Source organism: Aptenodytes patagonicus, chromosome 22, assembly GCF_965638725.1.
Source record: "Aptenodytes patagonicus chromosome 22, bAptPat1.pri.cur, whole genome shotgun sequence".
Lineage (NCBI taxonomy): Eukaryota > Metazoa > Chordata > Aves > Sphenisciformes > Spheniscidae > Aptenodytes > Aptenodytes patagonicus.
The window spans coordinates 7,694,421-7,719,511 of NC_134970.1; the positions used below are offsets into that span (position 1 = coordinate 7,694,421).

General features: G+C 59.9%; 1 protein-coding gene across 1 annotated transcript; it reads right to left on the reverse strand.

The window, feature by feature from the left end:
* On the reverse strand, nt 1-21,484 carry LOC143170152 (maestro heat-like repeat-containing protein family member 2B). Its single transcript, XM_076358168.1, has 34 exons — nt 21,460-21,484; nt 20,770-20,912; nt 20,324-20,446; nt 19,672-19,837; nt 19,171-19,269; nt 18,462-18,613; nt 17,927-18,070; nt 17,269-17,361; nt 16,842-16,911; nt 16,613-16,726; nt 16,055-16,128; nt 15,465-15,584; nt 14,367-14,474; nt 14,009-14,168; nt 13,580-13,620; nt 13,148-13,289; nt 12,416-12,468; nt 11,886-11,993; nt 11,512-11,631; nt 11,201-11,323; nt 10,210-10,371; nt 9,867-9,989; nt 9,486-9,553; nt 9,004-9,139; nt 8,803-8,898; nt 8,230-8,334; nt 7,881-8,004; nt 6,803-6,912; nt 4,508-4,653; nt 4,112-4,259; nt 3,623-3,816; nt 2,865-3,002; nt 2,591-2,702; nt 1-120 (listed from the first exon to the last, which is right to left on the reverse strand). Exons 1-34 carry the CDS (start codon nt 21,482-21,484, stop codon nt 1-3), a joined length of 3,960 nt encoding a protein of 1,319 aa, XP_076214283.1.
* Between the last annotated feature and the right edge of the window lie 3,607 nt (nt 21,485-25,091).

A 25,091-nucleotide genomic window follows, 5' to 3' on the forward strand; every position in this document is an offset into this window, starting at 1 on the left:
CTAAGGTTTCTGATCCTCCAAGCGTTGATGCAGGAAAGTCAGCTTGCTCATATCAGACGAACCTTCCAGGGGCCACTGCTCGAACGGCATCTCCTCCCGAGTTTCAGCTGGCCCCTCATCCTGGCAGAGAACTATGGCTCGAGCTTTTGAGCTTTAGTGAGTCCTGAAGTACCATCAGTTTTCTTCCAGTTTTGCAGAATTTCTGCCAGCGGCGAACCCCGTTTTTCCTTACCTATTGAACCCCCCATGACTTACGCTGCCCCCGGTTTCAGTACCTTGCCGGTGAACACGGACCCCGCAAGGACAATGGGGTGAACTCACCCAGCGCCAGCTGTGTTGTATGTGGTAGCTACACTCACCAGGTCGGAAACCCACAGAGTCCCACCTGGGTCGCCAAATCGTTAGCAAAAAGGACTTGCTCACATTTTCTTCTTTTCCCCTAGCTTGTGCACAGGTACCGGAAAGAAGGCAGCAGAAGTACACACTAGCTTTTATTGCCGGCATTAAGGTGCCTCTCGGCTGGGAGCCCAAAGGGACCCCATGTTACACTTCATTCCTTATATACAGTTTTAAGACTACTCAGATATTCATTTTTACAGTTTACATAACCTATTGGCTTTGGCCATGACACCGCTTGTTACCATGCGCTTTTGAGTATTTCTTCACGCGACCCCCCGTGCAAGCGTGCTTAATGCATACTTATTAGCAGAGTTTGCACTATTTTGTTGCAACTTTGCCACTTTCAGCCAGTTTGGTCTGGTTTCTTCTACGAGCAGACCCTCTTGCACAGGGCAGGTCACTGTCGGTCAAGTTCTCTTGCGCAGGTCTTGGAAGCCATCTTCACGTTGGAGCTTTTTCTTATGTAACAGCCTCCATGGTCTGTCCAGCTCCCTTAGGAAAAGGCTCCTTGGCTGGCACCTCCCCCTGGGGAGAGGAACTGTCCCTCAAGTCCAAGTGCTGCCTAGGCCTGCCTCTGCCTTCTACTGAGGCTCCCGGAGTGACCCTTGGAGGAGTTGTACATGTCTGTGGTGGGGACATCTGTCCATGAGAGCTCCTCAGCAGAGGGTCCCCTTCCATCCCATGGTGATCTGGGAAGCCGAGTCACCAGAGGCAGGGCTTGCTTTGGTCTTGCTTGCAGAGCTTGAGCTTGGACACCTCTCCAACCTCGATTGTTCCAGTATCATCCCTCTCGCCGCGCCTGCCCTCTTGATGCAGCTAAGGATGTCATTCTCTAGCCTGAGGAGCCAAAAAGGGCCGACCCCAACTCTCCTCCCTCCTCTGCCAGGCCCAGCCTTGGAAACCAGCTGGTAGCATCAAGGAGCTGTATCAAAGGGTGGGAAGTTTAGGCAAAGGAGCATGGGGAGGCACGGCCCTAGTTCTGGCTGGGCTCTGAGACAGCATTCCCAGAAAAAGTCATGGACATCCCTCCCCACAGCCTTCCCTCCCTCCCTCCCTGACTAAGTCAGGCAGCCCCAGCTCCAGCCGTGCTCCTCTGGCCCCAGCTGTGCTCTGCCCCTGGCCTTTCACCTTGGGTGCAAGGCGTGGGGAAGCCCCCGTGCGTCCCAGAGCCTTCCTTCAGCCCTTGGATGAGCAAACTTCCCCTCTCACCCCTCCTTCCTTGCTGGAAAGCCCTCACCCGTCTCTGCTCCTTGGGGCTCAGGGTGGCGGGGTCAGACCGTGGTGGGAAGGCAGGGAAATCTGTTGGCCATTGGGGGGGCACCACAACTGAAGTGGGGTTTGTCCTGGCCTCTGGAGGGATTTTTGATTGAAGTTTTGAGAAACTGCAGGTGCCCGGGGCAACCCCCGGCCCCGGCCCCTTGGCCCTTGCTGGTGCCCCTTCCACAGCAGGACCCCCTCTCAGCGTGGTGTTCAACCCAGGAAGGGGCTCGACTCCCTCTTACAGCTCCATCCTCACCTCTGTCAAGGAACATGACTGTGCAAGGCGGGAGCACGGGTTGTGTTTGAGCAAACTTTGCGGAGTCTTCAGTTTGGATCACACATATGGTGTGGGACCCCCAGGACAGGGGACCAGAGGCTTGCAAGGGCTTGCAGCGGGGCCGGTGTGCACAACAGCCTGAGGGTCGAAACCACATCTCTGCTGGTGGGCTCCCTGTGTGGAGAGACCTGTGTGGAGACCCCTGCTCTGGGGTCTGTCCCGGCGTGACTCTGTTATCCCCAGCCCGGGAAGATCTGAGAGGGGCCACGCAGCTGGCAGCCCCCAGCCTCTGTGTAACCCACATGTGGTCCCACCAACCACGAGGATGCCATCAGGGAAAAAAAAGATATGCTTCCCCCTAGGCATTTTGTGATGAGCTTTATTTAATTAACTCCTTGGTGCTGGCTGCGGCCAGGTATTGCAGAGGGACTCTTCCAGTGCCTGCCTCACACATGGCTCCTTGCCGTACTGCCGTCCCGAGAGAGCTGGAATGACACAGGCAGTGCCATGGGGACCTGGTCCCAGCCGGGCGTTCCCCTGACCGCCCCACTGCAGGGACCCTTTCCCCAGGGATCTTCCCACAAAAAAAGACATCCCAAGCAGCAGTATCTCAGTAAAACCCCTCTGAACCCTTCCTCCCCCCCGCCACCTTACCTCAGCAAAGAAAGCTCTAGCTGTCACCTGCAGGTTAACTGAGCGGGAACCCAGCCATGGCAAGAGGCTCTGCACCAGACAGGGTGATGCGAGCCCAGCCTGGAGCAGGACGCTGCACAAGGGAGCACAAGCAAGGGACACAGAGTTACCCAGGACGGCCACAGGCCAGGTCTCCAAAATTCACTTGCACTGATGCAGGCACTATTCTTCAGCTGAGGACGTCCCCCCAGGCATGCCAGAAGGGTCCCAGCAGCCATTTCCCTGGGGCTCTTACCTGGTCAGGAGACACACCCCCTCAGGGTGAGCCAGGGGGTCTTCCAGGCGAGCCCACACTGCCCGATTCATGAGCAGCCGCATCCATTTGTCTGCCATGCATCTGCCTAGCACCAACTCTAAAGCCAAAAGGAAAAGCCTGGCAAAAGAAACAAAACACAAAACAAATAAAAACACAGTCAAACAAAACAAAGCCAATCAAAAAACCAGCACCACCACAAAACCAAAGAAATCTCAAATCACAACAGATCAGGGGAAGATTTATCTTTAGCAGAGCTAACTACCCCTGAAATGATGCTCCATAGCCTTCAAGACTGCAGCTAACGGCACTGGCATTTTCTTTGTGCCCCAAACCCACTGAAGCAGAAGAAAACCCACGTCCCTAGACTGACTCCATGCTCGATAACCAAGGCAACACCTAATACCTCTTCCCACCAGCATTTTGCGAAGAATGACACCAGCGCCCGTGAGAGCCATGCTCCCCACAGCGCGGGTCTGTTGAAGGAGTGCAATGCTATCGTGCATGCAAGGGTATGCAGGAGGCAAGATGACAGCCGTCCGCAGTACGAGCCGCGTAAGACCTTCTTGCCTGGGAGCTGGAATTTCTCCATGAAGGAGCAGAAGTAAAACCAACCACGACGACCGGTTTGCACATCTAGGAAGCGGGGCAGGCAAAGTGCTCCCACAGCCCCACGAACGCACATGTCTTGGAAAGGGGAACTGAAGCCAACCCCTCCACCGGCCCCTTCAGCTCCTTACCTGCAGGGCTTCTCCTCAAGGACCCGGCCCTCGAGGAACAGCCTTCTCCAGCTGCTCACGGGGGAAAGCAGCCTCTCCTCGCCCAGCGTTTCACTGACCCACCTCAGGAGGCTGGGAAGGAGGTGGGGAAGCAGTTGCTTGAGCTCCTCTGTGCTCCTCAGAGCAAGCACCACCTCGGAGATGGCACGGGTGATCTACAGAGAAACATGACCAAGAACCACCTGTTCAGGCAGGGCCTCTTCCCACCAGCCGGGTTCCCCGGCCTGCCTGGGGCGGGGGGGTTACTCGCCACAATTGTCACTTCTGTGACAGCCCTGTGGCTCAGGAGCACAAAACTGTCCCGGCTCCCCACACTCCTTGAGGCCGGCCCAGCACAGCACCCTGGCAGTCTCCACGGGCATCCGCAAAGGGCACCTGACTCCCTCGTGCCAGAGTATGAGTTAGAAAGCAGATGCAAAGCTGCAGAAATGTGTCTGCCATTGAACATACCGTCAGAGTCTCCAGAGCAGTCTGACGGTTGGGCCGCTTACAACCCAGGCGGTTGTTTCCTGCTCTGTTCAGTTTCTCCACTAAGCACCTCAGGACCTGAATCCCAAAGATGCTCCTCCCCAGGCTCCTCCACAGCTCCACCGTGTCACTGCAAGGGAACAGACATTCACCCATGAGCCCGTATCCTTGCAGTCCTGCAGCGCCCTCAGACCTTCTCCTTGTCTGCAATGGGGCTTACAACCCCCCACTCACAGCAGAGACACAAGCACGCAGTCTTGCAACACTCAAGACAGTTCAGGCAGAAAAAGGACCTGCTGCTTAACCGGACCCCCCTGGTGCAAGCAAGCTGCAGGGTCTCTCTTTGACTACAGTGGGGGAAGTGGATAGTGCACGTACCTGTCCATGGGCAGACCTTTCTGGAGGAGACTGCTGATCACAGGCTCCCGGTGAAAGCGGGTGAGGAGAAACACCGCATGGAGAGAGAAGGGCCTGTGGGTGCTCTGCTGCATGGAGCTGTAAAGGGTGTTCAGGATTTTTGGCACCTGAATGGAAGAAGAGGAGAAAGAAGGGCTCGGTGCATCCTTTACCCCCTCCTGCGGGGCCCAGACACAGTCATTCAGCACATGAGCAATGCCTGCTCCCTTGACACAGAGTCCAGATCTAGCTCGAAACCTCACCCCCTGCCTGACCCTGGCTCACGTCCGGAGCTGAGCGTGCTCTTGGCAGTTGCACGTCTGTGTGCACACACACGCACACATGCACGCACTCACACGCAAAGCCTCAGTCACTGCATGTGCCTGGGCCCAACCGTATGAGCAGCTGTGTGCCCTGTGTGCACACAGAGGACACGGACACATTGCACACCCAACACCTGAATAACTCTCCCCATGTGTCTGTAGCAATGCAAGAGCAAAACCACACGCGCTCTTCAAAACCCTGAAGAGGCCTTGCAAGGCCTGTGTAAGAGCACGTGACTCCTTCCCGGGGAAGCCAGTTCTCCAGGGACACTTTTCCTTGCCTCTACCCTCCTTTCCCAAAGCGCCAGCCCCTTCCCCGCACAAAGGACCTTCCCCCAAAGGAAGGGGTGTTTGTTTGAGCCTTTCACAGCTAGAAGCTGTGGCCATGACAAGGACAAATAGGCAGCCAGGTCCCTCATCCTGTGGAAGATCCCAGCTTCTCCCACAGCTGCCTGCCTCTGGCCCGTGGGGCAGACACAACCTGCTCTGCGCCTGGGGAAGCAGCAAGGGGTGACCCCGCAGCCCACGGTTGCGGTGCTCCCGCTGCTTGGAGCGGCCACGGGCTCTGCAGGGACGGCACAGGGACGCCCTGCCCTGGCTGTAAACAGCAGCCACCTAACAGCTGGGTGAGCTTTAGCTCAGCTGGGCACGATCCTGTGAGCTGCAACCCGTGGTTGCCGTCACTGTGAACAACCTCTGTCAGCGGCAGACAGCCACACTGGGGAGTTAGCCTGGGCTGAGTGAGCTGCGCCAGCCCTAGAGCCCTAGAGCCCAAGTGGGGCGCAGCAGAGCGCGAGTGGAGGAGAACAGAGGCCTTGAAAGGGCAGGCACAGCATGAGGCCAGAGGCTCCCAGGCTACAAATGGACAGCAACTGGTCGCTAAGGGAAGAGCACCTCGCGGGCTGGGTAACACCACAGTCGGGGAAAGCAGTAAGAGCAATGAACAAGTATCCAACCTGTGGAAAACCTAGCGTGCCCAGCAAAGCTCCGAGTAGAGGGAATTGGGGACCAGTGAAGAAAGAAATGGGTCCCAGGGCAGGGAGGACTGACAGCGACCCCAGAGGAAGGGGAGGAACGGCAAGGTTGGTGCCTCCCAGTGATAACTGCCTCACTCGTGGGAAGGACCTGGACCAACGGGACACTTTGGACAAGAAGTGCCCATATCCTTGTCACCAGCTGGAGCAGACGCCAGCAGCAGTTGCTAATGCACGACTCAGACCCATCAGTAGCCCCTCAGCTCAGCACACGGGCACCTGTGTGTAGTGCAACAGCCAACAGGAGAAAAGACAAAGTCAAATGGAAAAAAAGTTCTCCTTCACCTCCTGGAGTATTTCCTTTCTGCATTCCACCAGGAAGACGAACACCCACTTCCACACTGCCTTCACACACGTGGGTCTGACACGCAGGAAGCTGTCCAGGAGAGCAGTCAGAAAGTCCGTGGCCTGTGCTGGAGGGATGCATTTGCAAACAGCCTGGAGAGAAGTCGGGAACAGGAGAGACCGCGTCACAGCTCTGCTCCAGCCATTCAGAAAGGAAAGGAAACTTGACAGGACTGTTAGTTTGGCAGTCATGGAGGGGGCAAGCACTTGATCCTCCCGCTGTGCATACAGTGCTGTTTACACCTGGTGCAGGTAACTGATTTGGAAGTGTCTCCCCGCCATGTTGTTTGCTTATATACCAAATCTGTATTCTGACAAGAGCACTCTCTCTCTCTCTCTCTCTCTCTCTCTCTCTCTCTCTCTCACACACACACACACACACACACACACACACACAGAGTATCTGCTCCAGCATGCCTAAAGCACAGTCTTGTCTCAAAGCCTCCTGCTACTTGCTAACAACAGCCGTCCTGGACAGCTCGCTCTGGAGACAGCAAGAGACTCTGGAGGGGAGCAGGGAGACGTGCAGGAGTCCGGGAGCTGGGCCCCCACCCCATTGTTTTGGGGCCAGTTACCTTTGCTATTGTGGCACAGCTGTCTGCCAGAGTCTTGGTGTCTGGGCTGTTCGGCTCCTCACACAGGCACCTGATCTCATCTGCCTGAGGCACCACCTTCATGGTCTTGGCTGGAACAAACACCAGGAGAAAAGAGGAGTCACGTCTGCAGAAACCCAGAAACCCAGCCTTTGGCCCCAGATACTGAGAGGGGCCAGGAGAACCCAAGTGGCGGCAGTGAAGGCCACAGGGAAACCCAGGGCCCTCCTGAACTCAGTGCAGCAGGATTTCCTGAGCCTGATAAACGGCTGACAAATCCCGGGCTGGAAAGACCCCTCTTCCTCCTTGAACTGTTTGCTGGGGCTTCAGGGTTTCAGCAGCCACTGGCCTCTGCTCCCAGCAGCTGTGTCCCCTATTCCCGCACAGGCCACCATCATCTCTGGGAGGCGGGAAACCTCCCTGTGACTTCCTCAGCACAGGCAGACCCTGCTGCCTGAAGAGGAAAGGGTTCAAACACAACCCTTTGCAGCACGCTCCGGGCCTGCAGCTCAGATCCCTCCTCCCTGCCCAGTTTGCTCTGGGCAGCAAATTGGTTTCCTCTCTTGTGCTCGGCAGGAGACTTCTTCCCTGGCAGGGATGAGTTTGGAGACACTGCCTGGGTAGCTGCCTGTCTCCCCAGGCTCAGGGCAGGGAGCAAGGGGGGAGGCACCCTCTGAAACGTCAGGGACCTCATCCGAGCAAGCTGTCTGACCACCCTCTGTCTTCCCTGGAACGTGGAGGGGGACAGACATGGAGGGGGACAGTCCCCAGCGCTAGTGACAACATCCTGCTCTCAGACAGCAGTGGGGATGGCCCTGACCACCCAACATCACACGTGCCCCAAGGAGGTGGGACTCAGCAACCCTTTCCCAGGGATCCTTCCTGAGATGGCCGGGGAGGCAGAGAGTTAACAGGGTGGGGGCACAAAACCAGCGGAGCACATTGCCTCCCCCTTCCCTCCTGGGGATGGGGCCTGGCCCTGCAGGATCCCGGTGGTGCCAAGCCAGGAAGGGAGGGAGGATCAGGCTGAGCAAGGCTGGGAAGCGCCCGCTCTCCTCACCTTGCATTTGGAGAAGGTAGCCAAGGCAGACCCATGCCCTCTGGCAGGATGCGGCCAGGCAGCCGCTGGTCAGAGTCCCCAGCAGGCCCACCAGAGAGCCAAACTGCTTGCAAGGATGTCCTCGCTGCAGGGGAGAGCGGCAGGAAAAGGGTCGCAGGCAGCCCCAGCACCCACTGGCCCCTACCGCCCGTCCTGCTCCCTGAGCAGCGACCGGGCAGAGGGGCAGGCAGGAGGGCTGCCCCATAATCCCAGGAGCCCTGAAACCCAGCACCTGGCCAGGCAGGGCTCCCTTCCGGGGCCATGAATGGTGGGGAGGGGGCACCGGGGCACACGGGGGGTCCCTACTCACCATGAGCTCAAACCGCTCCTTGCAAGCTCCCAGCACGTGGGCGCAAACCCGCAGGGCTCTCTCCCGCTCCCATTCTTGGGCTGAGGTGAGCCAGCCCTTCAGGACCTGAGGCAGGGTGCATCTCTCTTGCAACAGGCATCTTTCTCTCCCTGAGATCCCTCTCCCTCTCCCTCCTTCTCTGGCCCCTTCCCGGCACAGCCCCCAGCCCCACCGAGCACTGGCACTGCTGCCTCCACCGCCTTGCTCTCTCCAGCTGCCTCTGCCCTGAGCCAGGTGTTGCTTCCCTGCCAGCGTCTCCCCACTCCAGCCTTCCCCCAGGCTGCTCTCGCCCAGCTCAGGGCTGGCTCTTGGCTTTCCCTCTGGCAGGACCCACTTCTCTGCCTGTCCTGAGGCCACAGTGGCCGGGCGCTCCTGTCCCCCAGCTCAGGCCCTGGCCCCAGCCAGACACACAGCCTCAGAGCGAGGAGCCAAAGCCCCACTTTCCCATAGGAAAGGTATCCACCTCCTATCACCCTCTAAGGCCTTGATTCCCTGCCCCTGTGACGCTTTCCCTGTTGCCCCATGGCTACTCACGTGGACCACATCGTCAAAACAGGCAGAGGTGGCCTCTGCCTCCAGAAGGCTTTCTATGAGATGGCCCAGATCTTCCATGCCTCTCCTGTGCAGAAGCTGAAAGGAGGAAAGGAGAGCTGAGGTTCTGCATCACGGGGGCTGCCAGGGCGCACTGAGGTGGGATCCTGACCCAGAGGTGGGCAGGCACTGGCCGGTGGGTACCTGCACGTTCACAGCTGCCCTCACTGTCTTCCTTCCCTTGTTCATCCGCCCCTTGGAAGGGTAGGACAAGACACTCTGGCAGCACACTGACAGCAGGTTGCGACTTTCCTCCCTGCTCAGAGGTGGCCTCAGCTTGCTGGCCAGAGGAAAAAGGAAGAGAAAACAGAAAGGGGATTTACTAGCCCTCTCCAGAGTGGCTCAAACCATAGCTGGGTTCCTCCTAATCGAGGGCCCCAAATCCAACATCCCCAGCCCATGCCAGCGAGCACTGCCTTCAGCTCCAGCAATTCCTGCCTCCTCCCAGGCAGCAGGCAACCCCCACACCCAGGTTAAGGAACCCCTGAGGCTCCCTTCCATCGGGAGACACCCGAAATGGGGAACACCCTCCCACTCCACAGCCCCAGCAGCTCCCGGCTCCACGCTCAAGGTCACTGGGGCTGGGACACACTGGGAGCCCCCGGAGCCCGGGGAACAGACCTCACCTCAACTCCTCCAGGGCCTGAAACACTCCATACACCAGGGAGTCCCAGGGCTCCCCCTTTATCCAGTCCTGCAAGTCCCAGAGAGACAAGCGCACAGTTGGCAGTGGGCAGGGGCACGGGACAGCCCTCCCGCCTCCCCCGGGGACAGGCTCCACTGACAGGCCCTGCCCCGTCACCCCCATGGATCCCCAAAGGCACCGCAGGAGGGACCCTGCTCCCCAGCCATAGCCACCCAGCACCAGCGCCCAAGGGCCCCACCAGCTCGGGACACAGCTCCAGGAGCTCGCATGAAGCCGAGAGACCATTGTGCCTCTGGGGAAAGCAGCCTCATGGCACAGCCCAAAACTCCCCCGTGTGACTGCCCCGGCTACAGGCACTCACCAGCAGGGTCCGCGTCGCCTCCTGCTTCAAGGAGAGCTCAAAGCTGCCGCAGTCGCCCACAGCCCGGATGGCGCTGCTGACCTCAGTGATGCTCTGCACCAAGGCAAGCTTGAGCTGCAAGTCCTGAGGCCAAAGAGAGCAAAGCACCCCTTGAACTCTTTGAAGGGCTGAGGCAGGGAAGAGGAGCATGGAACCCGTGGGGGTTTGGGGTCTGGACGTTGAGGACAAACCCTTCCTTGGGGGATCTTTAGAAAGAGACCGTCCATCTCGGTATGCCCCAGCCCTGAGGGGCTGGAGCGAGGGCACCCAGGCATCCCTGCCCCTGCACGCCCCACGCTCCTACCCTCTGTTTGGCTCTGGAGAGCCGCAGGATGTTGCCCATGATTTCTTTATCCACGCAGGTGAGCAGCTGCTCCTTGGGGGCACGCAGCGCAATGCCGCTGTAGGTGCGCATGAGAGCAGCGCAAGTGGCCTGGGCTCTCCCCGTGTTCTGCCGCCGCTGTATCTGTGTCGACAGAGATGCCCCAAGACATCAGCTCCAGGACTCCCGCAGGCTCCTGCGGCAGGCCGCTGCCCTGCACCCTCACCAGCTCCTCGTTCACCTGGGCACCTCCCAGCAGCTCCCCAAGCTACTCCTCAAGCTGCGAGCTCTGGGGCCGGGAGCTGTTCCCATCCCACAGCGTGGGTTCTCGCATGGACTGAGGAGGAGGGTGCAGCCAGCATCACACACACTGCTGGTGGTTTTACCACTGATTTGAGGGGTTGGGGAGCTGTCTGGAAGCTTTCTGTGGAAAGGTATCTGAAATAGCCTGTCACGGTCCTGCTTAGAGACGCGCAGCCTACGCGTGCCAGTGGGCAGATCAGCCCAGTCTGCCCACCGCCCAGGCCAGGCTGCACCGCTCTCTCTGCAGGGCCCTGCCCTGCCCTGAAAGGCTTCCCCGTGGCCCCCAGGTGGGGGGCAGAGCCAGCGAGACCTCACCAGGCTCCTGCTCCCAGCCCTCAGCTTTGGGGAAGGGGCAGAGTGTCGCACCATGCCCACCCCCTTCTTGCCAGCTCCTGCTGAAGTTAAGTCACGGGCAACGTGGCTGCATGCAAGCAACTGCTGCAGCTGCCCCAGCCGGCCGGCTCTGATCCACGAGGTGTCAAACTCCGTCCTTTCCAATGACACCTCAGGGGCCCCAATGCCAGGACATCCCCTCTGAAACACAGGTCTCAGGGAGCTCTTACAAGAGGGCTTATCTAAACACAGCTGCCACGGTTTGGCTGCTGCAGGTGTAGAAGTGGAAATAAGGCCAAAAAAGGAAAGCCAAACAGCAAAACCCTGGATCCTTTACCTTCCAGCCCATGGAAGTCTGATAAAACCAGTCTCTAGTGAAAGCGGCGGTGAACATCGTCACTGTGTCCAAGACCAGGTGGAAGTGGCTCTTGGCAGCGTGGGACACAACAAAAATCATTCCCTGCAACCACAGAGAAACAGGGAGTCGGCTCCAGCCCAGGCACTCAGCTGCAGCCAGTGACAACGGCCAGGCAGGACGTTGCAGCAAGGGGGGAATGGCAGCAACGGGGAAATCAAGGAGGTCTGGAGCAGCCCTCCCTCTCCCCCAGGAACAGGCAGGGGATGCTCAGGACATGAGCATCACCTCACCTGGGCCTCAGACAGCTCCACAGGGTTTGTCTCCTGAAGGAACCTCAGCACCTGCTCTTGGACGTGTCTGAGGTCCTGACAAGCTGCCAGTGCTGTCCCAAGAGCCTTGTACAGGAAAAGCTGAAAGAGAAGAGGCCGAGCCCGAGATGCGGTCACGGCTCGACCTGTCAGGAGAGGGCTGGCCCCAGGTGGACCCGACCACCCCTGGGAGCAGGCGAGGCCAGCCGTGGTGCCAGGCTGTAGCCAGCCACTGGAGCAGCCCAGGAGGAAGTGCCTTTGGGGGTGAAGGAAGGGGAAGCAGTGAAAACCGCCTGCATGGGCAGAGCACCGGCACCAGCCCCAGCCCCAGCCCCAGCACGGGGCAGGAGACACACCTTCTCCCAGGAACCAGGGGCAGAGCTGCCCAGCTGCTGGCTCAGCTCCTGGCTCAGGCCCACGGTCCAAGCCTTGTCCTCGATGGGCTCCAGTGACGCTTGTAGGAACTGTGGGGAACAGGAGAGGAAGCCGAGTGTTCCCCTGCCCTTGGCCAGGACCCTTTCCACACTCACATGTCCCGGGACACTGCTGGGGGAGAGCTGCCGGGAACGGCAGTCTCTTCCCCTGCCCCACCCAACCCTCTTTTCTCCAGCCTCCCTCTTCTCCTAACACCTCAGGTGAGACCCCCTGGCACGCCAGATGTGGAGGAGGAGGCAGTGCTAAGGCGTGTGCCACAGCGTTAGAGGGCATTAGCCATCAGCCGTGGCACATGTGCAGAGAGCAGCTCCTCTGAGCAGGCAGGCACCTACTGTGGGGGGAGGTGCAGGGTGCTCAGGAGGTGCCCCCACCTCCTGGTGCCTACACAGGCAGCCCCAAGCTTCCTCCCACAATTTTGTTTGCTCCCTCTTCTCCCCCAAGCATGCGATACCTTAAGCAGACGGTGCTCCCACTCTGCAGAGTCCAGGGAGATCTCGGTTTTTCCTAGAAAGCAAGAGGAAGCAAAAGCCCTTGCTGCTATTTAAGCTCACACCAAAGAAGAGCCCAGTGGTCTCCTCTGCGGTCAGACCTCCCAAAAGTCCCAGGCCATCAGGCTAGAAAGGCCCTAGAAGCACCTGCGCCAAAGCCCTTGTGAGGCCAAAGACACAGGAGGGAGCCCAGGGGCGTTTGTCAGAGCCACTGCATTCAAGTTGGGGAAGGACGCACTGACCGCAGCTGATCCCCACTGCTTGACTGCAGCTCCCAGAACAACGCCGACCACTGAGTGCCAGCACGCACCGGCAACACACATTTTCTCCTGAATGACCCACCACTTTCTGCCCATTTGCAGCCCTCCTCCCAGGCTATTGCCAAGGACAGATGCTGCAAACCTGGCCTGGCCTGGGGACTCGGCCCTCCAAAGCCAGGGGCTGCACCTCCTCCAGGAGCACCAGTCCTGTCCCTGCCCCAGACACCATCCCAGCCAGGACATGGGGGTGCCACCAAGACCTGCCCTCCTAGGGGACATCAACGGCTGCCCCCAGCCTCAGTGCTGGCTCCCTGGGAGGGGAAAGGCAGCAGAGCAAGTGCTGGGGAGCTGGGGACAATTCCCCTCCGTCACACTGGAAAGCTGCCCTGCCCCTTCTCTGTCCCCATAGCCTCTCCCTCCCCTCCCGCGCTTTACCTTCCAAGTACTGCAGCAGGAGGGGGATCTCGGTCGCCCACGCCGCCCCCAAGGCTCTGTGGATCCTGCCGTGGAGGGCCTGCAGCAGCTGCAATGCAGTGACTGCACGTTCGCCGCTCTTGTGAGGAGCTGCCGCCACCACCTAGGCGAGAGCAGGAGAGAAGGGTCACTCCTGCCGCCAGAGCTGCAGCTTCTCCCGGGAGGGAGCTTGGGAGCTCGGCGCCACTCCGGCCAGCAGCGGGCATCCAATGGCTTCACCCAGGGTGCTGCTGGCCCCGAGAAAGGAGTGGGATCCCCGACGGGCCCAGGAAGGTTCAGGCGCACTGCCTTCTCCTTGCGGGCTCCTGGCACTGGCCTCAAAAGCACCTCTGCCCCAGGCTCTCCCACCACCCCTGGCCAGAAAAGCTCTTTCCTCAGAGCCCCGTTACTCACCAGCAGTCGAGCCAGCAGGGCCTGGGGAGTCGGCAGCTGGGCTGCGGGGAAGAAGAAAGGCTGGGTGACCGACGAGCCCCTGCCATGCCCTGCCCCTCGCACCTCCCTTGCCCCCGCAGAGGGCTGAGGGCTGAGAGCAGCTGCGCTGCCACAGCGCTGGCCTCGGGGGGGACTCCCAAGGGCTGCCCAGCATGAGATGAAGTCAGCTCCAGCATGGCCAGGAACGAGCCCCGGCTCACCAGGAGCACGCTGCGAGCAGGAGAGCCAGGCCTCTGCGCCAGGCGAGAGGCAATGCAGGGAAGAGTCCCTCGTGCCCAGCAGCAGAGCCTTTGGTTCTCCCGGGCTCCTGCTCAGGGCTGGCAGGGCACGCGTAAACACAGACTGGCCCGGCACCCAGCCAAACCCAGCAGCACTCACTGGGGCTCCTACCTTGCTCCTGGGAGTCCACGGCATCAGGCTCCTCCTCTTCTTCTTCGCATCCTGCTCTCTCCCGTCTCTCAGCCAGGGCTTGGAGACAGCGGGAGAGCGGGATCAGCATGCCGCTGTACTGGGCTGGCACCACATACTGCAGCAGCCTCGGCCACAGGAGCTGCAGAGAAGAACCAGGCAATTCGCCACACTGGCACTTCCACTCAGCTCGAAGACAAAAAGGATGGTCTGCGTTTCCCTGAGCCTTGTGTGCTGATTCAGCGCACGTGAGGGGAGAGGTTCAGGGCATGAGGAAGCGCAACGAAAAATGCCCTGAAGGCAAGAAGTGACCACAGCAGCAGGGCAGAGGGCAACTTACTTTGGTCATCCCTCTCAGAGAGACATCCAGCGAGCCCAGAATGTCCACGCACAGGGCTTGAAGAGCTCCTTCCTCCGGGGTTTCCCAGGCAAAAAGGCCTCCTGCCACCTGTAAGACAGAGTTGGCAAAACCCCCGTTACTCTCAGCTCCCAACCGACGAGGCTCAGGCACGGTCCCACCAGTGCTGCTGCGCCAACCTGCCGGGAGCAGAGGACAAGGACAGCCGGACCCAGCTCGGGGACCAGTTCCCGGACCCTGGGAAGGACTGGCAAGCCTGGGAGCAGAGAGAGACGCTGCTTGTCTGCACAGTCCCCCAGGGCCCAAATGCTGCTGTTGTGCCACCAAAACAGGTGAGGAACGTGCCCTTCAGCAGGGCGTGCTCGGCGCCAGCCCTGGCGGCGGCATGCCCAGCCCAACGGATGTGGAGGAGAATTGCAGAAGCCCTTTCCTTCGCCCTGCTCCCAAAGCAGAGCCTCCCCGAGCCCCGGAGCAAAGCGACGCACACAGATCCCCTGGCTGGAAGGAAGCTCCAGCCAGAGGGAAGATCCTCGGCAAGTCAGCAGGAGGCTCGGCCATCCCCAGCCTTCATCTCCTGGGCGCCCAGCTGGAAACACTCACCAAAGGGACCGCCAAATGGCCTGTCCCCTTGCCAGAAGGGACACGGGTCCCCAGACTGCTATCGGATGGGCAGGGCGTGCTTTGGAGGGCCAGAGCACGAGAACACCACAGAAAGCTCCTCTAGCCAGGCCCACCTGTCTGCATTGGCTGGAGGATGTCCTGTCCCTACAAGGCCCCTCCCTTTGCAAGACGGCTTTGCTGCAGGTGCCTGTGGACACAGCTCAGCCCGTCGGGCATGCAGGCAGCCCCGCAGTCCTGGGTGGCACGCCCAGGTGCAAACCCACGTCATCCACTGACATCTCCACCAACATCAGCACAGACACCCACGAGGAGGAATGGCCGTTTGGAGGCCGCTCCGATGGCAGTGCCGGTGCTGATGGCCCTGCAGCATGGAGCTCTCCATGGTCAAGGATGCCTGCAGGAGCTCTCAGCACAGTCCAGGCACCCGCCGAAGCCCCGGGTGTCCCACTCTGCCCTTACCAGTCTGCCTGAGGTCCGGCTGAACTCGTTGAAGATGTGCCCCACCACATCCCATGCCCAGCAGCTCTGGGAGCCGGAGCTGAGCAGCTCCCTGATGAACTCCAGAACTGCCCTCCGCACCTGCCAGGGGGAGAGTGTGGTTACGACCCTCCTGTTCAAAACCCAAAGGGAAGCTGCCTTCGCTTGGGGGCAGCCTTTGTAGCTCGCGGAGGGATGACAAGGGCACGGCAGAAGCTTTTGCTCCTGGGTTCAGGAATGGGCTTTAGCACCAGGCTGGACGTGCATCTGCCCTGCAGAGCACAATGACCTCCCCACTCTGCTCTGCCAGCTCTCCCCGGTGAGGAGCCATCACCCACCACCTGGGCAACGTGCCGGCGCTTCCCCAGGCACCCCAGCCCTGCCCACGCCAGCAGCAGCGGCACCTCTTGCCATCAGCTCTCTGGGGAGCACGAGGAAGTGGGGAAAGGGAATGGTCATCTAGGTCAGACCCCAAACCGCTGCTTCCTGCTATGGCCTTGCCAGGCTCTGCCCCGAGGGAAAGGGTTTCTCTGCCTGCCCTGGCAGCACCGCCCCTTCCCAAACCAGCTCACCGGGGCACTGGGGTCGTTGCACACCGACCGCACGGCCTCCACCACCTGGGGCAGCTTCTCTCTTGTTGCAGGTGCTGGAAGAGATACAGAGAGTGTGCATTGAGGCAGAGCCCCGATGGCAGAAGGGATCCCTTGAAGCTTCCAAGCTTTTCATACACCAGTGGGACAGAAAAGCGGGGCCTGACTGACTTCACAGGAGGCAGCGGCACACCCAGAGCAACTCTGTTTCTAGAGGCACAGCAATTTTATAGGGACTGAAAGCTATGGTAACAGAGAGCATGAGAGAAATGGCATGGGTACAAGCAGCTCCTGCGCGTGCCAGCCCGCCCGCTCGCCCATCAGCCCACCCGTGTTACTGAGCTTGGAGCATCGTCCTTGGTGTGCCACCATTTCTAACTGCCGGGGGAGAGCTCGAGCCCTGTCACAGGGCGTCAGCTCAGCTGGGGGACCTGCTCTTTGCAGCTCCTTTTGGGTGCAGGTGTACCACTTTCAGCCCGTTTCTGCTCTCAGCCCAGTAGCCCCAACCCCTGCCTCGTGTCTCTGGCCCATGGCACTGACCGTCAGAGTGGGCCAGCGCTCCCAGCAGGCCCAGGGCTGCCACACGGCCGGCCTCGCTCCCACCACTCAGCTGGGAGTGCAGAAACATGACTGTCTCCTCAGGGCACATGTGGGCTGCAGGGAAGAAATCGCGTTCTGCATTAGCAGGCAGCTGCCGCCGACCGCCGAGGTCTCTCTGGGAGAGAGCTGCCATGGCACGGCGGGGCATCGCCCAGTCTCCTCTCCTTACCCTGCAGAATGATGCAGCGGGACAGCACTGCCTTATGGGCCGGGCCAGGCTCTTTGGTCACCTCAGAGAGCTGTGGGAACAAGGTCCGTTTTAAAGAAACTAGCGTCAGCGTTGAGGGGGACTGAAAAGAGACGGTGCTCTCTGCCCTCCTCTCCCAGAGTCCTCCTGTGACTTGGCTGAGAGGGAAATCGCTGTGGGAACCGGGCTGCCCCTTGGACCCGTTCCAAACCGCCAGGATCAGGCCTCCTGCAGCCTTAAGGCACCTACGTGGCACCCACGTGGCACCCAGCTCACAAATCCTGGCGGAGGGATGCCCTGCCCTGCCCTGTCCTGCCTTTCCCTTCCCTGCCAGCTGGCAGGTCTTTCCCCTCCACGGCAATCAGGTGTGCAGGCCCCAGGCCGGTGGCAGGGCGCAGGCTCCCCTTACCTGGCGGTGCACAGCCGTGCTGATGGCAACAGCCATGCCCTGTGGGATTGGGGTCTGAACTCCCTCCAGCGTCTCCAGGACATAGATGAGGCTCTACAAGAGAACGGGGGAGGAAGAGGAGGCTAAAGCCACCAAAAGTCACTTGGGAAGGGAGAAACACAGCACATGTGGGATAAGGGGAGTCCCTAACACCACCTCCCAGGGAAAAGCCCAAACCCTCCTGCATGGGGCTTCTTGTTTGCCCTCCCCTCAGAGCAGCATCGGGAGGGTCTCTTTCCTCTGAAGAGAGCCCGGTGTTGACAACTCAGTTTCCCACCACTTCCCACTCGTCAGACCTTGCCCCTCACTGGATGGGACGGGACGTGGCCCTGGGCATTAGGGCAAAGCTCTTCCCGCACACAGAGCTCCAGGGAGGTGCCAATGCCTCCCTTCCTGAGAAGATGAGCCTCGGGGACTCTTGGCTCCCTCCTGCCCGCCCCCCCCGGCATTGCTCTTTTCTTGCCCAAAGAGCCCAGGAAGCCTCAGGCCTCCTCTGCTCTCCCTGTTCCTTCTCGAAGGGCTGCCCAGCTCCCCCTGGCACCCCACAGCTCCCCAGTGCCTTGTGCCACTCGCTCAGGCCCACCCCAGCAGCCATGCCGGGCCCGACGCGACTTCTCACCTTGGTGACCCGAGAGGTGTCTCGGACCTCCTGATATTGGTGCAGGAGCCAGAGGAGCTGCTCCCAGGCATGCTCTCGGTGCTGCTCCTCATGCAGAAGGACCCCCATCATGGCAGCCACCGCCCCGAGGACAGCCTGCTTGTCCTGGACAGGGAAGGGAGAGGCTCTGCTTGGAGGGCTGAAGGTCTGCCTAGCGCTCAGCATCCCCTGGACACCAGTCTGCCCTTCCCACTGGGAGGGGTTTCCCTTTCCCTTCTGCCCTGCAGGAGAAGGGCTCACTCCAGAGGAGAGAGAGCATTTCCCCATGCTGGTACCCCAGCCCTCCCTGCAGAAAGGCCCCAGGACTTGGCTGCTTCCCTCCAGGGAGCCTCCAGCCCCAGGCAATGTGCTGGCAGGCTCCCGGCTTGGGGTGCTTTCTCACCCAGATCGCTTCCCTTCCCTGCCCGCCTCTGCTCGCACCCCACCGGGCACAGACGGACCCACTGACGTGGACATCCCTGCTGCGGCCCCAGGCGTGGAAAGCAGCACTTCTCACCTCTTCCTCCTCGCAGCCCAGCCAGTTTACCACCGCGTAACGGAAGACCGGGTAAATGTCTTCACAGAGCTGCGCTTTCCCGTTGCGAGGGAAGGGACATTGCTCCCGGTTGCAGAAGTAGGTATTGACCCCTTTTGACCATTGCTCCAGAACTGCACCAGGAGAAAGGACAAGGGAGCACCTGAGAGTCTGCAGCAAGGAAGGTTCCTTGCACCCTCGCCCAAGCCTGCTTTAAGGGCAGTCCCAGGCTCGGCAGGGCTCAGCCTAGGACCAGAGCTGGATCCGAGGACAAGCCGTGCTCTTGAGGTATCTGGATTCAATCACCCCACTGTTTCTCTCCTTCTCCCCGTCGCACCTTTTCCTCCTCAATGCCCTGTTCCCCTCCAGCATTTTCCACTGCAGCCGCTGCCCTTCCCTTCCCACATACTCGCCCTTTCAGTGCAGGGGCTTTAAACCCCAGAGGAAAGCAGGGGAACAGAAGCCATGGGAAGGGACCCTGGAGTTCCTCCACGCAGCACTGCCACGTCCTGCACACAGGAACCTCCCAGGCTTCCCCCGCTCCTTCTGCACACTCACAGCACTTTGGGATCACCAAGGCCTGACCTCGCTGCGGGCTGACACCCACCACGTTCCCTCTGAGATCACACGGAGGCATCAAAGGCCACCCCAGCCCCTGCCCCTGGGCCCTGGCCAGGGAGCTGACACTCACCACTGCAGATGGCGCGCAGGATCCGGCCACTCCCCACCCGGCTCAGCATGGTGCGCAGGGCGAGCAGTGTCATTCCCACAAAGGGGATGCACCACAGAGCTGCAGAGAAGACAGGGACAGAGGGACCGAGAGGGTCAGTGAGAGACACGGGAGGCTGGGGTCGATTGCTGGCAAGGCTGGGGCTGCTGGGCTACGCGGGACAAGCCAGAGGGTGTGTGGAGGGCTGCCTTCCCCAAGGAGGACACAGGAAAGCCCTTTGGGGAAATGGGGAGGACAGCGGGGGGCAAGAGACCCCACGGGTTTGCCTCCAATGTGCTCCTACCCTCCAGGAACCGGGACTGGGCTGGTAAGGCAGAGCTGCCAGCCGGCCCTGGCACGGAGCAAGGAGGCACGGCAACTTCATAGCCCCCAGTTCAACACAAAACATTTAGGAAGGGGGAGGATCCCTTCTCCCCGTTATCACAGACCCCTCCCCAAACCAGGATGCCGAGAGTGCCATACCGTAGCTGCAGGCCATTTTGCCCAAGGTGAGGAGCACAGTCTCATCAGGGACCTTCCCCATGACCTTCAGGTGGCTCTGGAGCTCGGACATGACAAAGTGGAAGTGGGAGCGGGCCAGAGCCACCAGGACATCGCTAGCGGCCGTCTTCACATCATCTGTCACACCCTGAAAAAGCGCCACAGGTTAAACACTCCCAAGAAAAAGGCTGAGGCACTCGGACAGGCTGAATGACCCTGTCTCCCCTGCAAGACGCCTCAGGGCAGCTGTGCTCGGGCCGGGTGTCTGCCGCCTCAGCGCAGCCCTGTGCTACTGCCTCCTCTCCCTCTCTGCGGAGATGCCAGGAGACCCCCCTGGGGCCTCTCCGTGGAACTCGTGGGTTCCCATGGCGCTCCCTCAAGGCAGGAGAAATAACCTTGAGCTTGAACTCAGCTCTCGCTCATTTAGAAACAACCCCGAGTCCACCTCTCTGCACAGCTTTCTGTGTCCCCTCTTCAAATTCTCTGTAATGCCCCCATTAGTCCCCAGAGCTTCTCCCTTAGGACCACCGCTGGGTCTGAATGACCGAGGAACATCTCTGCGCTGCTCTGTATTTCCCCAAAAAACAGGGGCATAGGCAGGCCGCTTTGGTGCCTTGAAAGAGAACAAGCTCACCTGGGCTGCTCGCATGTCACTGGACACCTCTGCTATCAGGCGGTTCACGACACCGCTCGTCAAACAGCCGTCGTCTCCCTGCAAGACGCTCTCCAGCTCTCGGTATGTCTCCACTCGGTCACCCTGGGGACAGACCACAAAGGGGAGTGACGAGACTTGCTTTGCCCTCGTTCCCAGGGAGACCGGCTGCCCCCCAGATCATCTGTGTGCCTTGGGCATGAGGCACGAGCTGCAGGCATCGGTCAGGACAGCCACGGGGAACGGCAAGATCTTCCGTGGCACCTCTGACACTAGCAGAGAGCCAGACAGGGAGATCGGCTCCACCAGGGTAAAAGGCCTTGCAGGAGCCTAGAAAATCATTCCTGAGGATGGGGGATGGCGGAGGTCAGAGGGAGAGTGCCAGGCGAGGAAGGGGAAAGGGAGCCCTCACCCCCCCACCGCCTCACCTCATGGTCTTGCAGCTGCTTTAGCAGAGAAGTCCCGACAGCCGCAAAGGTAGTGACGGCTGCAGGGACAGCCGTCCCCTTTGCCCTGCCTTCATCCTCAGGATGCGCAGCTCTGGACTGGGAACGCACGCATCGGCAGAGAGCTGGAAGAAAAGGAAGAAACGCTTTTGCTGGCTGCAGGGCTTCGAACCAGGGAGGGGTGAGGATCTTCCCAGCCTCCCCCAGCACGAACAGCCCGTGCTGGGCTGTACTGGCAAGAGGGCAGTCAGTGGGATGAGGGGAGGGACTCTGCCCGACGCTGTGGCACTGGGAAGACCACACCGGGGGGACTGGGCCCATTCCGGGCTCCCCAGTGCCAGAACAGCAGCGACGCACCGGAGTGAGTCCAGCGCGGGGGCCCCGAGCTGGGCAGGGGATGGAATGGGGCCCTGCAAGGAGAGGCCGGGAGGGCTGGGGCTGAGCAGCCAACAAGAGCCATCCGGGCCAGGTTGTCTCTGAGCAGTCTCCAGCTGCCCCACGGAGGGCAGGGAGAGGATGGAGCCAGAGCCCTCTCAGAGGTGCCTGGCAGCAGGATAAGAGGTGACGGGGACGCAGTCCCCAGCACCCAGCTGGGACAGGGACACAGCCCCCAGCTGGGACGGGCACTGCCTCCGGCAGGCATCAGCCCCCAACCTCCCACCAGCCCCTCACCTCTGAGCGCTCTCATCTTCCTCATGGCAGCAGGATCCCCCGGATAGACACACTGCTCCCTCCGGGTGCTCCTCCCGCAAATGCCATGAGAAACTGGGGCAGCACCAGCCCCAGGGGGAAAATATAGAGCCCAGCCACTGTGACCCCCCTGCGGGGCACGGCGCCTCACAGAGGGCTGCTGTGACATGGGGACACATGCTGGGGACACACCCTGGGGCGCAGACCGGACACGGCAGCACCCTGGGGACACCCACAGCCCAGAAATGCAGGATTTCCCCATTCTCCATCACTTGAACTCGCTCATGGTCCTCAAACAGTTGTAGCAATGACAGCCCTTCCCAGCCCCATCCCTCATCCATGTCCCACTCCAGGGACCCGAGGGCAATGTGGTGTCAAGAGGACTGACCTGGCCTTTTCCCTCTGCATTGTCTCTCCCTGGTTTTCTCCAAAGAGGAGGCTCCTGCTTGTGTCTCTGTGTGCCCTCCCCTACGTCTCCTCCAAGAACATTGGCTCCCATTCTCCAGCCAGGACCGAACTGGGCAGAAACTGGAGACCTCCAACCCATCAGACCCAACTGCGTCACGACAAGAGGTGACGCAGGAAGGAGAGAGACGCAGGCCGGAGCTGCAGGAAAACCCAGCCAGCTCTCTTGACTGCACAGGTGGGACATGCTACATACACTGGCCACCAGAGCAATTTATGTCACCACTTACAGCTGCACGGCGTCACTCAGCCACCTGGAAAGCCCCGCCAGCACCCGGGGCCTGACAGGATCAGGCCACAAGCCTCTAGTAAACACGCATGGCAAAGTTACTCCCCGTTTTCCTCTTTTCAGCCAAGAACATCAGCATTGATGAGGGGGGTGTCCAGAGCAGCCTAGCCAGGCCCTCGGGGCACAGCTGCTCCTGGCCCACCCCGGCCTGCGGGCCTGGCTCCGGCCTTCTCAGAAGAAGGCCCCGGCCTTCGCCCTGAAGCCTCACAGCAGGAACCGGCGGCGGGTGCCAAGCCCAGCCCTGCTGCAGCCCGGCCCGGTCCGGCGCCCTCCTGCTCTCTCCCTCAGTGCCAGCACGGGGCCTAGCCACTGGCTGCCGGGGCCTGGGGCTGCGGCCGGCAGCCCCTGCCGAGGTGTCGGAGCCCCCAGGTGCAAGAGCGGGCCCCGGCCCTCGGCCTGCAGAGAAGTGGCCTGTGGAGAGGGTCCGGGTCGGGCCTGCTGGGGCCGGCGCCCTCCCCTGCCCCAGCCCTGCTTTCAGGGGCACAGCGTGATGTCGTGTGGTTATGTGGGGGTGGGCCAGGAGCAGTGAGGGGCTTCTGCAAGTATGTTCACAAGTGCTCGGTTACTGTGTTGCTCATCTTCCGTACTGCCCCTTCTGCCCAAGCCTGTGAGAGGGTCCCAGGTGCAGCGGATCAGCCTGGGGCTGCGTCAGGTGGGGCCGAGACCTTGGGTGTCCCAAACAGGTATCCCCCCTCGGGGCAAGGCGTTTTGGTGCCAGGACTCTGCAAAGGGAGTACAGACTCTGGTTTGGAAAGGGGAGAGCCAGCCATGAGAGGGATCCCTTTCTCTTCAGCCAGGTCCCACACAAAAAGCCAATTCGGGGTGCCCAGCAAGCCCCCCTCGGGTGTCAGGGAGCTCCAGCCCAACGCCAGTCTCCAAAACCTGCTTCTGTCTCATGAGGGGTGTCAGAGAAATCCCCTCTTTCCCCCAGGGCTGCCCTCAGTGGAGGGATGGGCCCTGCAGCCGGGGGAAGCACCTTCCCTTTTTGGAGGCAGTTACCAGGGGAGCTGCCTCTGCTGCTCTTGCTGCCACCTGTTGGTCTCGGTGACGTGCTTGAGTATGTCCCGCCGTGCTTGATGCGGCTCCAGCCTTTCTAGGACCCAGACCGCTCATGGAGAAAGGTGGCTGCAACAGCAGGGAAAAGTCATCCCTCGACCTCTGCCGGAGACCCCTTCTGCCTCCCCTCTCGTCCAGCCTCTGCACCCACACGGTCCCCCGTCCACCCACACTTTCACCCTGTGGTGAGTCTTCGGCCTTGGCTGTGGGGTAACCCAGGTCATGCGCGTGTTAGGAGACATTAGGTACAGTTGCTTACTGTCTTATTGCATGAACAACGAATGTAGATGAACAGCAGAAAAGCCTTTGGAGACAAGCACTTCTTCAGATCTCTTATAAAGCTGTAAACTTCAAAAGCTACATACATATTGGGAAGAGTTGAAGACACCATTTAAAGGGAATATGTGAAGGAGAAAAAACGGTCTGTAAAGACTTACGCCTCCTATGCTTTCTGCTGGCTGATGTATGGTGTGCACCCCTACATCGCTGCATCAGTGACGACACCGTGACTCTGTGGTGCAACTGGGGAAGACCAGTCCCTGGTGACCGCAGACACTTTTCATATGCAGGATTATTACTGTGTCTGTACATGGTCTGGTTGTGTGAGGAGGGAAAGAAATGCCAGTTCAGTGTGGTACGGCAAGGGAGGGAGGGGAAAGGAAAGAGGATCAGGGCAGGTTGCTCACGTGGGGATGAGGCAGTGGTTTGTTTGGGGGCTTAAAGATCTCTTCTGAGATGGAGATGGGGCTGTGTGTGTTTGGGATTGAGCTGAGGGATTCCTGTGAGTGAGGGGTCAACTGGTAACAAGGTGAAGTATCGGCATTCAGTCTGGTGCTTTCCTGCATAAACAACCTTTTCCACTGTCTTTTGAAGGTACACAACGCAGACAAGACTCCATCTGATGCCTGAAGGCTTTTATACACAACGAGGTAAGAGGCTTGTCCGGTGTCCGGAGACGACCTCACACAGCCACAGCTCCGGCCGCATGGTGTCTGCCCGGATATCTCAGGACAGTTGCTGGAACGGGGAGGGAAACTGCTGGTGGAAGATTCCTGCTCTTTAGTAAATCCTTGTTATCGCCACATGGCTTGTTTTGCTTTTTCCCCCTACTGTACATTTCCCGGTACCATCACCATCATATACTTTTTCCGGGACTTACAAAATACTTTCCATCTATTTGTCCAGGTCTGTGAGACTTCAGCTGCTCCGCCCTCTTCTGTGGCTTGCTCTGCTCCTCTCTGATTATGCCTCTTAACTTATCTAGGAGGGCTTGCTGCACTTCAGCATTTTTTCCTTTTTGTCTTGCTCTGCATCTGAGGGGGGGGGGTGGTATTTTTATTAATTTACACTCCTGTGCAGTGGACACCTGGTTTGCCTTCCCTGTGAACGAGCTGGGGCACTTCCTTGTCCCTGTGTGTGCTCTTCCTGGCTCTCCTTGGGTAAACAGAGAGTCTCTCTTTCCTCCCAAGTCCACAGGTTCCTTTTGTGGCTCCTGGGGTCTTAATTTTTGTCGAAAGCCTTTCTCTTGCTGGCAGCGTGTGGTTTGAGATGCATCACTCCCTTTCTTGTCGCTCCTCTGTCCCATGAGAAACAAGGGTAACACAGATGTTTGGGCAAGGTTTTGGAGCAAGTGTTTTCTCATGGTTATTCCTCAGAGCATTCTCAATCATGAGGCATTCCCATTGCACTCTTCTTTAGAGCTGGCCTGGTCTCAGACATTGATTCCAACTTCCTTTTCTCCTTAGTTTGGAAGCAAAACACCGCTGGGTACAAAAGAGGGGATGCTGCTCCTGGCAAGAGCTGT